The sequence below is a fragment of the Heliangelus exortis genome, chromosome 2 (assembly GCF_036169615.1).
Source record: "Heliangelus exortis chromosome 2, bHelExo1.hap1, whole genome shotgun sequence".
Classification (NCBI taxonomy): domain Eukaryota; kingdom Metazoa; phylum Chordata; class Aves; order Apodiformes; family Trochilidae; genus Heliangelus; species Heliangelus exortis.
In genome coordinates, this window is record NC_092423.1 from 43,571,568 (window position 1) to 43,583,831 (window position 12,264).

Below are 12,264 nucleotides of genomic sequence, written 5' to 3' on the forward strand. Positions count from 1 at the left end.
CCTTCTGGTATGATCAGACTGACAGATATAAGCCACAAAGTTATATGGATTTATGTTATCTGTCTTTTGGTCTTTAATTTAAAAGCTAACTTGGATCTTAGAGCCTTTGAAGAATGATAACGTAGTTTGGAAAGATCTACAAAAGATCAGATGATGCTAAAAGGACAGCAATGCTTACATGTAAACAATTAGTACCAAAACCCTCAGGGTGGTTTCTCCTGAGAGGGTGAAGTGAGAGGTCTGTCAGGTTGATACTGTAGAGAGTACACTGAAGCCTGTGCAGACTTCAGTTACTGTTTTATGATGTAACTGAGCAGAAGTAGCTTCAATGTGAAACGATCCTACATCAATTTTGCTGAAATTAAGTGCTCTTTAGGATCTTTGTCAAACCTGTTAATGAATATAGGGAGCCATGAAATAGCCATGAAACTAAATGCACTGGCTGGGTAGTTTAATGACCATTTTAGAATTTACGACAGTGGCAAGTTACACAAGATAAGATTATAAATTTGGTTCATGTACAGATTGCTTATGGGCATCATGAAGCAATTTTCTCTTGCTCATTATGCTCCTTACAAGATGCTTAGATCAGAGCTGTTGAAATGCAACTGAGAAGTGCAGTCTTGATGCAAAAGTTTCGCAGTAACACACTCAGGTGATTGCAGCTCAGCAGCTCTCTTCATAGAATCATAGAATCATAGAATCATAGAACTGGCTGGGTTGGAAGGGACCTCAGAGATCATCAAGTCCAACCCTTGATCTACTCCCGCTGCAGTTACCAGACCATGGCACTGAGTGCCACATCCAGTCTCTTTTTAAATATCTCCAGGGATGGAGAATCCACCACTTCCCAGGGCAGACCATTCCAATGCTTGATCACCCTCTAAGTAATGAAATTCTTTCTAATGTCCAACCTAAACCTCCCCTGGCACAACTTGAGACCGTACCCTCTTGTCTTGCTGAGAGTTGCCTGGGAAAAGAGACCAACCCCCACCTGTCTTCTTGGGAAGAAGTAGCCTGGCTCTGGAATCTAGGGCAGCATTTCTCAGTTTAGGAGGTAGTTATTTATTGCAAAGAATTTTATCCCGCAGTTAAAACCTTGGGGTTTTTTTCTCTCATTTTTCTTCTGTGTTTTTTGTTTTTTTTGTTTTGTTTTGTTTTGTTTTTATTTTGGTTTTTGTTTTGGGTTTTTTTGTGTTTTTTGTTTGGTTTTTGTTTTGTTTTTGGTTTTGTGGGCTTTTTTTGTTTGTTTGTTTGTTTTTTGATGGGACAGATGGGGTTTTCCCTAGGTAGCCTGTTCAGCAGTGGTCCTGGCTGCAGCAGAATGTCCCGGGTATTCTTTTCATCTGTCTCCAAAGCCTCAGGTGTAGTCAAAGTACTACACTAGATGAACAAATGGGCTTCCCTGATGTGGCAAATCCTGTGTTCCTAATGGCTCATTAAGCAATTTCTATCTGTCAGAATCAAGCAGCCTCCAAAACAGATTAATTATGAAAAAAAAACACCAAACCACAGTTATTGTGCAGTCTGTCAAGTTGGGATTTTCCTTTCTTTTTTTCTTCCCTCTGACTGGTTTCCATTTTTGTTTGATGCTTCCAGATGCCAGAGTTTGAACATGCTTCATAAATATAGATCATCATCCGTGTGTTGCTGTTTACTGATTCTGGAAGTTTGAAAGCTGGTTGACAGCTAAATCTTAAAAAAAATAGGCAATTACTTATGTACCTCAGTAGCTGGTCTTTATGCAGTTGTTAGCAAAAATGTTCTGCTAATTATTTTCACATGCTGCTTGAAAAGTTGCACTGAGCAAGCCCTCCTATTCTCTCTCATTTTTTCATTCTCTCTTCCTCATTTACAGTGCAGAGCCCGGGTTTCAGCTTTAAAATTATTTTCTCTTGTTCTATGACCAGCCAGACTAAATGAATTCTTCTTCTTTAACCAAAATAAGTAATTAAAACTTTAATCATTAATTGCTTTCAAAGATAGTGTTTATACCTTTGTCATCAAGCCATTCACCTATACTTACTTCTAACTTATCATCAGAGGCTTTATTTTCATGCTGCCTCTGTAAATTTTAAATACCACAATCAAATATTACATTAATAGTAAAGTTGCTCTGGTATTTGACTTGGTTACTCAGATGAGTCTGGTTCTGTAGCTGGTTCTCACCAGAATTTTCTATGACCTTGACCAGGTCACTTATTAGTGTCTCAGGTCTCCTGACTGTAAACTGGAGGACTGTAAACAGGCTCAGCATCCTTGAAAGCCTGGAAAGCTCAACAGCCCTATTTAAAAAAAAAAAAAAGTGTTAGGCAGAACCCAGATGAAGTGCAAACTGTTATGAATAGTCATTATGTAAGTTATTTTGAGAGTGTTTATATTAAAATATTCAGCTTGGTGGTTTTTCTGATCTCCTTTTGGACTGGTGAATAGAAGCCTGGTAAATAAGGTGATGATAAACCAGAGGCCCATTTAAAATTGTTTCTAATCATTCCCTCTGGTGTTTGATTACTTAAAATTGACTCTGGTTCTTAGCTCTATCTCCGAACTTACATGTTCAGATTTCTCCCCTTCTTCTCCAAATAGAATTTCGAGGAAATTTAGTTTTAGATGTCGCGATATTATGCTCTCATTAAAAAAAAAAAAATAATTATTTATTGGAGTACAGAAATGTTTCATAATCTATTTTTAGTATGTGGCCAAATGAGTGAAATCTCATCAGAAGAGAAATTTGAAATGGGCATTATTTAATTTGAACTTGTATCTCAGTCTCAGTTTTTGTAAGAAATTAAGTTGTAAAACCAATGTAAACTAGCTTATGTCCAAACACTACTAAAATATTTTCTAGATCAGTCACTAATTAAAAAACCTAATTCTCAATTTACTGAGTAACCCTTAAGGTGGTTCACATAGCAGAGTCTCTATTTCTACATATTTATAAAAATAAATACGTGTATTTTGGGGAAAAATCTAAGTTTGTGTTTCTCGTGTTTGTAAAGTTACTCATTTGTGGTCAGAATAAAAATATTTCAGATTAAAAGGATGATAATGAAATATTCCCTGGAGAAAAGGGTATACAGTTGTGATTTTGCTTACTGTAATGTCACTGTGCATGCTACTTTCAAAAATATTTTTCATACTTTTCCTATTATTTTATTCTTCAAGGTCCCTGGGATGCATTTTATATGAGATGTGCTGTATGAGCCATGCATTTACTGGCCACAACTTTTTGTCTGTTGTGTTAAAAATCGTAGAAGGAGATACACCTTGTCTTCCTGACAGATACCCAAGCAAACTGAATGCTGTACTGTGCAGGTAGGTAATTTCCTTGTTTAGCAGGTTTTTAAGTTAATTTGGAAAAATTCTTAATTATGATTCCGGTGTTTAATGTTTCAGCATGTTAAATAAGAATCCTTCATTGAGACCAGCAGCAGCAGAGATCCTAAAAATCCCTTATATTGAGGAAGAACTAAAGGTATATAAGAAAAAGTGATAGCTGCACACTTGCTGTTTGAGTATGTATTTTGCAAAAACAGAGTGGAGACAGAGGAAATGTGTTGAGAAAATAATAATTAAATAGCACTCCATGGGAATACTTATCTAGGGGACTTTCAGAGCTGTATTACAAATATGGCTGAGACAGTGAGACAGTGAGAAATGAAGCCATTGTCACTTTACATGCTGAATGTATCCACTTTAGGTGTTATGAGCAATAAGAAGAGTGTGCATTCTCTGTAAAAAGTGCAGATCATTTGGGCCTGGGTAGACTGTTCTGGGTGGTCATATTTTTAATGAAAAGCACTGCAACTTTCTCTTTTGGTCCCTGCTTCAATGTGTATATTATTTGGCTTTCTAAGAAGGGGGGGAAGGGAACTTCTCACTCAGTTTTTACATTAGGACTGTATTGGGTTCTAGCTGAAGAATTTTGATTACTTTATCCTCAAGTGTTAATACTTATATTAACACATATTTTATTTCCTTGAAGAATATACGGTATGAGTTCACAAACATTACTGTGAAAGACAAGCCACTTAACGTGCAGAAAGAAGCTGCTCCTATTTTTGATGCTGTGTAAGTATATTTAAGTGTATAAAATTTATGGGGAAAAAAGGATTTACAGATCAAATATTTTTATTATAATATAACTGTGTAAATGTGTATGCACGTGTAGTATATGCATGTTAGTTTAGTACCAATTAGTATGTATATTGAGACCACTGTCTTTACATTTTGAAGTTTCAGAACATCCTTTTAACTATGTCACAAAAAATTATATTGCTGTTGTTTGTATACCTACAAATTACTGAATGTGAAAGCTATGTTTCATAAATTCAGCTAATATATCTGTAGGATGCTATTTTATATATCTTGTAACTATTGTGAGAAATTAAGGCTAGCAGTGTTTCTTGTTTTTTACATAAGGAGTGCCTTCACACCTGATCTCTCATTTAGGCACTGAATATATTTAAAGTAATTAATAGATATATATAAACATTTATTAATTATTTGTTTTGATGGAACCTTGCCCTCCCCTTTGTTTCCTGTCCCTGGGTTTTCTGCACACGGTTTTGCTCTGTCACAAATTATCCCACTCAAAATCAGGAGTCTGCGATCCTGTGTGGGTGCAATGGGTATCCCTGCTTCATTTTTCCTGTAAATAACTGTCAAGACTTCAACAGACATCTGAAATTTCTTTCAAATTATTTGGTTACAGCAATAAAAGAAGCCCATGGTCCAAACCAGAAGTACCAGTGCCTCTGGGGCAATAGGCCTTTCCCTTTTTTTTTTTTTTTTTTTTTTTTTGACCTCTGCTCTTGGAAAGGATGCACAGTTTTGCAACTGTGGTCACTTTGTATTTCCTGCCAATTGTGTTGCTTGCAAGCATCCCTTTGGGAGAGGTGACCAACTTCAGCTTTTCTGAAGACAGTGTCAGTATCATTTGTAGGAAGAAAGCAGAGCAAACACAATGAAATTCAATATAGTAAAATCTTCTCTACATTTTTTTTAACCTAATTTACCTAGTAGGAGTGTGTCGGTAAAGCTCTGGTTTTGAGAAATTTTGGTTTGGATTTCTACCCTGTCACTTCAGTTCTTGCTGTCTCTAGTTAAAAGTGTCTTTTTATCAGACCAAGGGTCTCTGTTTTGGTGAATGAATAGGTACCTTTAGTATAAGTAGGTTGTAGAGTTTGGTAAGCTGAGATATAAAATGCAACAATAAATGAAAGCTGGTAATAACTATCCAATGAACAGACACAAATCAACCTGGCTGAAACTGCTGCCAGTTTTTTTTCCTTTTTACTATTGTACATGATTGCTTCTGGTAGGAATAAGCCTTTGCTAGTATACTGGAAATAAAAGAGTTGGGTAGATATGTGATAGCTGGGAAGTAATAGAGGTATCTTTTGTCTGTGGCTTCTGGGTTCAAGCTGATTTAATTAACTCTAAGCAGATTTCTGCCTCTCTAAATATGTAAGTACCTTCAGAGATGTTTCTCAGAGATATATCTTAAAAAGTTTTGGGGCACTGAAATCTTGCCCAAACATTATGCTGACTCTGTCAGAATTATATTGAGAGCGTAATGCTTATTAAAACATGAAGTCGGAGAACCTTACAGAAGCTTTTAATGAATGCCTTTATTTTGTGAATACAGGGTTTCAAATTATCTATATACACCAAAAGATGGTAGATGCTTTAAGAGAGCAGTATTTTTAGCTGCAAAATAAATCCCTAGTCTTCAAATATCTTCATACTTCCAGAACAGACTGATAAACCCACTGTTTGTAACATATGCTATGATCCAGCCCCGATCCTTTGTCTTTAGTTTTACTGTGCTGGGCCTCATCACCTCCTAAATGGACATCATATATTGACAGAACTAGGATGTGGGGAGGACATTCGTGTATATCCCAGGATCTGTAACTATTCTTCTCCAAAAGCAAGCCTATAGTCTCTAAGTTGAGGAGCAAGTTCTGTCTACAAATATCATGTACTTACACTTTTGTGAAAAGGCAATAAAAGTCAACTTCTTTTGTGCAGAGGTCCAGAGGTCTTAAAATTTGTGGAACAGTGTATGGCAGCTGTTTTTGTTTGAGAATGGAAATTTACCTTGAGGTTTTCAATTTAGGGCATCAATTTGATAACAATATCCTAGGAGAAGCTTAGCTTATAAATTATCTTCAATTGTCCTGCAAATTTGCATAAAGTCATAATCTTATTATGGCTCTCATTGCACTTATGGGAATATTTGCTGTCCATATTACCTTATAAGCAAACTGGCAAATAATTTCTGTAGTTTTGGATCTAAAGAGGCAGGTAAAATGAAATAAAAATGGTAGAGGGCAGAAAAGTGGAGAAGAAATAATTTAAACATATAGTAGATTTCCTGCATCTGCTGTAATGAAGCAAAACTTTAGTCTAAGTCGGTGTATAAGGAGCTGCTTGTTATGATGCCCTCCCCAATCATTACTACTTCATGTTTTTTTTTTCTCACCAGGAATTATTTTTTCCATGTCTAATTGAGTCTAGTTTCTTCTAGTAAAGGCATCTAGTGGCTTACTTTATTCCAGTCCCATGGAAGTCATAAATTTTAAATATTTAAATAAGCATTTAGTCATACAAGTTCAGTTTCAGCTTGGATGAAAAATGACGTTTTCCCCCTCAGAGTTTCTTATAATTTAAATCAGAGATTTTTGCAGAAGCAAGAAATATATCTACATTGTTCATACTTTAAGAATTAGTTCCATTGTTATGAATGATTGAGCTGTTGTCTTTGTCCTTAGTCTTTTATATTTCTCACCAATATTCGTATCTTTACACTAATTCCCTCAATAGGCAGTATCTAAAAACCATAATGAAAACTCTTCTCATTTATTAAAAAACTCATTTTAAAATGATAGTTCGGAAGGAGTATTAAAATTTATATGGTTACAAAGTTTGGCTCTTACATGACCAGAAGTAAATTTATCTCATGATAGTAATTTGAAATGAAAACTTGGTCTCCAAGAATCACAGAGTGGTTTATAAAGATCACCCAGACTCTCCTGCATGGGCAGGGACACCTCCCACCAGACCAGGTTGCTCAGAGCCCCATCCAACCTGGCCTTGAACACGTCCAGGGACGGAGCAGCCACAACTTCCCTTGGCAACCTCTGCCAGTGTCTCACCACCCTCACGGGGAAGAATTTCTTGGCAAAGTTTAACCTAAATCTACCCCCTTCCAGTTTAAAGCCTTTAAAGCCCTTGTCCTGTTGCTACCAGCCATCATAGAAAGTCCCTCTCCAGCTTTCCTGTAGCCTGAAGTAAGATCTTCCCAGCTGTCCCTGTACTCAGCGCTGGTGAGGCCACACTTCGAGTACTGTGTCCGGTTCTGGGCCCCTCAGTTCAGGAAGGATATCGAGGTCCTGGAGCAGGTCCAAAGGAGGGCAACCAGGCTGGTGAAGGGACTCGAGCACAGATCCTATGAGGAGAGGCTGAGGGAGCTGGGGCTGTTCAGCCTGGAGAAGAGGAGGCTCAGAGGAGACCTCATCACTCTCTACAACTCCCTGAAAGGAGGGTGTAGCCAGGTGGGGGTTGGTCTCGTTTCCCAGGCAACTCTCAGCAAGACAAGAGGGCACGGTCTCAAGTTGTGCCGGGGGAGGTTAAGGTTGGATATTAGAAAGAATTTCTTTATGGAGAGGTTGATCAGACATTGGAATGGGCTGCCCTGGGAAGTGGTGGATTCTCCGTCCCTGGAGATATTTAAAAAGAGACTGGATGTGGCACTCAGTGCCATGGTCTGGTAACTGCAGCGGGAGTGGATCAAGGGTTGGACTTGATGATCTCTGATGTCCCTTCCAACCCAGCCAATTCTATGAGTCTATGATTCTTCAGGCTGAACCCCAACACTTTCAACCTGTCCTCACAGGAGAGGAGCTCCAGCCCTCTGATCCTCTTCCTGCTTCTTTATTATGTTCATGGCCTATCATAGATACAAATATGGCCTATAACAAATAGAAACAATAGAAAAAGTGATGTAAGTGAAAGATAATGGCAAAGACATTTCAAGCTGTGATTTAATTTTTGTAATTACTCGAGGATGTGAAATAAAAGTCTGAATTCGATGTACCTTTTTTTTTAATATTATATTAATATTGCTGAACTGTGTTGATAAATACAGCGAATATACATATATCAGTTATTCATGCTCAGCTTTCAGAGATGGTTTGTGGAGATACTTTTAACATTGATTAGGACTAGAAATTCAAGAATACAACATGATAATTATAACTGACATTAAAAACACATTAATAATATCTTTTATTCAAGGCAGCTTGTAACAATTGGAAATGTATGGGTGATACTGCTTTTTCTGTTGTTGTCATGTCAAGGTGGCCTTTGTGCCTCAAATATGCTTAGTTATGAAGCCTGACAGGGTAAATATTTCATAGTGCTTCAACATTTATTCTTTTAATGAGTTGAATTTATCTTTTTCCATTCTCCCCTGAAATGATTACTATTCTTCATGAATCTAAGTTGAAATATTTCAATTTAAAAGAGACATTTACTTTTCAAATTAAAGCCTGTTTTGTCTGTTATTGTACCTGTGATTTCTGCATTATTCAATTTGAAATGTCACTGTGTTTCAGTATAAAGTCAAAGTGCTGATATTTACATTTTTATATGAAGATGGGTTTACATGCATTCAATTTCAGGCAGAGGAAAGTTCATTTGCAAACTCTGCAGGAACTATCTGAAGTGCAGAAAATGACACCACGAGAACGAATGAGACTGAGGAAATTAAATGCTGCAGATGAGAAAGCAAAGAAGTTGAAGTAAGTTGAGCATAATATAAACACTGTGCCCTAACCATGCATTTCCCCCATCCAGCAGTCCAATGAGAGCTAGAACTGCCAAGGTAAAAACAAAAATAGAAGAGGTCTTCTGCTGCTCAAAGTGAATGAGGGTTGATGTAGGGGAAAAAATGCCAGAACATTAGCCCAAAACTGGTGCTTTGAGCACTGTATTTCTGGTTAATTAAGTATATGAGAGATTTTCAGATGTGTTAAAATAGGAGGCTTTTTAAATGATAGCAATTGAGGTCATTTTAAGGATAGCAGAATCTGGGGAGCTGGATGTATAATTACAACCCAGCTTCTGTCAATGGTTTTGGCCTAAGAGAACCAACAGAAGTTGGTAAGTCAGAAGACAATCTTAGCAAGTGATTAGACAGAGGGAAAATGCATGTTATAAAGGCTTTATGGTTTATGTTTTTTTAATTAAGTGAATATGACATAATAAAAGGGGGATTTGAAAGAGAATAAGAACCATTTTTGAGTGAAATCTGAGAAACAGCTGGAAATCTATGTATGTATGCATGAACTTTTTTAAATAAAAAGAAGAATATACAATTACAATGGCACATTTGAGTTTTTCCCAGTTAAAAATACTCAGAGTTTTATTTGATATGAATGAAAATGTTAGAAGCACCACATTAATTTTTAATTAATTTTTAATGTTCACTTTAAAAACATTTTGCAAATGCAATGTAAATTAACAAACTTACTCAGTTATTTACAGAGGATAATAGACATAATAATACTTTTTTTTTTTATCATGAAAATCAGCATCTTAACCCTGTTGTGCCAAAGCAAGTTAGTAATTCAGCAGGGCAATGACATCCTAGTGCAGAAAAAAATTACAAGGTGACATGAAATTTGAATTTGTGGCCTCAGAAACTCTGCAGCTACATGTGCCTGCAAATCAATAGCAATTGCAGTTGAGTGAAAATGCTCAGTAAAATCCCATCCTAGCATTAGTTGTGCCAACTTGTGGTGCCCCTGTACAAAGGCTACAAACAACTCAAAGCCTTCATCTTCTGTTGGAAAGTATGTCCTGCTGGCATCTGTGTCTGCCTGGCACTTACTATTGAGTTTAATAAGGGAGAGGGTATGCAAATTTATTCTCATTTTAAAAAATAAACTTGAATTGAAAGCACTGTATAAATTTAACACCTCTTCTGCATGGTGTTTTCAATAATATGGTAGGCTAATTTGTGTACTTATATGAAATTTATAAATAGGAAGTCTGTTCCTTTCACTTTTGAAAAATCGATGGAGATCAGGAAATTATTGCAGGAGAGTTCTAGTTTGCTTTGATTTTCTTTACTTGCTTGTACATCCATGTTTTCTAGATTTCCATGTTTGTTGTGGTTTGGGTTTGGGTTTTTTTTGTTGTTGTTGTTGTTTTTTTGTTTGTTTGTTTGTTTTTGTTTTCCAGCAACAAAACTAAATATAAATAGACTTATTTTGTAAAATAAAGGTGACATGCTGGTCTTCAAATCTTGTTCTCACTCATGGATCTGTAAAATGGATCTAGATTCAGCTCTGGGTTACTTCCAGCTCACTCATCCTGAAAATATTTTTAAGAGGGCAAGACCAGTACCTTCTCAGAGTGGAGATCTGCTTTCAATAGTGAAAATCTAGAGATGGATGGGAAATGGATATAGTAATGGAAACTGGAAGAGCTCCTTAGTATAACACCTGGTTTAAGCAGTTCTGTACAGAAATATGCAGTTACCAGTTCCTATAGGTGAACTGTTCATGGCACACAAATGTCACACACCTGTCTTCAGCTGAAGGGTCCCTGGACTAAAAGGGTAAATAACATCCAAAATATATAAGATATTTGAAAGAAGCAAAAAAAGACTGGGACTAATAATTTACTATTTCTCAATTACATTATGCAAGCTGTGAAAGAAAAATAAAATACTGTCCAGAAATAAGGCCTGAAGTCTATTTGTGAGTTCACTGAACCCCCACCTTCTGTAGACAGCATGAATTTATGCCACTCTGAGAATTTAATGATGGAATTTGTTTTTCCAAATCTGCTTTTCGATCATCCCTTTTGCAGTCTCTGATATCACACCCCAAACACAAGCGTATTCTATATTTACAGACAGCTGGCAGAAGAAAAATATCAAGAAAATGTCAAAAGAATGCAAGAATTCAGGTCCCGTCATTTTCAAAAGTTGAATATTAATGTCCTACATGTAAGTATGAGCTGTTGGTTTGGAGGTCTCATTTATACACAGTCAGTGTATACAACTTCTCTGTTTTCTACATGCTCTCTTTAGCACAGTCCTGTTTAACACTAGTAATTTGGAAGTGCATCAAAGGCTGAACCACTTAGCCAAACCTGTGATGAAGGAAAGTGCATTCAGTTATTCAGATATGGTTGAACAAACTGTCTGTTCATTGCACAATTTTCTTCTGTTAGGTCACCCTTAAATCTAAATCTGGTCTCTGAAATGTACTTACAGACAGTCTGTGTGACATCAGAGTTTGAAATACATTAGTTGTCAAGAGAAAATTAGAATTTTTAATCTTTTAAACACTAATTTCATGTGTCTATGGGTTCTTTTCATTTGATTAGCCAAGAATATTAACATTTCAACTGGCTTTTTAGTAAGAATGAGGTCTTGGAAAGACTCCCAGTGTAAGCTGTCCTTTGCTTTTAAGCTGTCTGCAACAGAAGATGGGCCTCTTCAGTTCTAATACTATGTCTTATCATAGAGAGAACAGAATCAGTTTGGAAAGAAGTCAGTGAAAGCATCTCAGAAATAATGAGGTTTTGGTTTGTCTTCTAACTATGAGGAGTGGTTTTTTTCTATTTCCCATTGAGTCTGGAGAAAAAAAATGTCAAATCTGTCTCTGCTTTTGGCTGAGTCACTACTGATCATTTACAAAGAAGCTAGGATTTTTTTTTTTTTTGGTGTTTGCCTAATACAAGTCCCAGCAGTTGTGTAGATCAGGGAAGCCACTGTATTGTGATTCTGCTGAAAGCTCTAACTGTACCTATTTCTCCATGCTGCTTCACTCAACTGAGGAATCTGATGAGCAGGCTTCAAAACCCCTAATTGAATCTCAGCCAGTCATTACATGCAACTCTGTGTCCATGGGATATGATGAACCAAGAGGAAATGAAGCATCAAGTCAGCTCTGCATGTCTAAATTTACAGACCATGGTAAGAATTCAAAGTTTGGTCTTGAAATGAAACTTCCTATAAACAAAGCATGATTTGATTTCGTCCCTTGTAGCTTATTTATAGTGGGGAAACCGTGGGATAAAAAGTGGCCAGAATTGTAAAGTTGTAAAAAAAATTACAAAGAGAGAAAGAAAATAATCCAGGTAGATGTATGTACAGCAGATATGCAGCAAGGTTACATGGCAGGAGTTTGAGTGAACTGTCAGCAGTGACTGAGGTCAATGAACCTTCTCCAAATGAGA

The 12,264-nt window shown here is 36.6% G+C and overlaps 1 protein-coding gene across 8 annotated transcripts in view; it reads left to right on the forward strand.

The window, feature by feature from the left end:
• NEK11 (NIMA related kinase 11) overlaps positions 1 to 12,264 on the forward strand; it is an 84,898-nt gene that overhangs the window by 31,949 nt on the left and 40,685 nt on the right. For all 8 annotated transcript variants that reach the window (XM_071735814.1, XM_071735817.1, XM_071735813.1 and 5 more), the window contains 6 exons: positions 3,166 to 3,315; positions 3,397 to 3,475; positions 3,986 to 4,071; positions 8,691 to 8,810; positions 10,933 to 11,026; positions 11,863 to 12,001. In XM_071735814.1, coding sequence (XP_071591915.1) covers positions 3,166 to 3,315; positions 3,397 to 3,475; positions 3,986 to 4,071; positions 8,691 to 8,810; positions 10,933 to 11,026; positions 11,863 to 12,001 — 668 coding nt within the window. The remainder of the gene's footprint in view (positions 1 to 3,165; positions 3,316 to 3,396; positions 3,476 to 3,985; positions 4,072 to 8,690; positions 8,811 to 10,932; positions 11,027 to 11,862; positions 12,002 to 12,264) is intronic.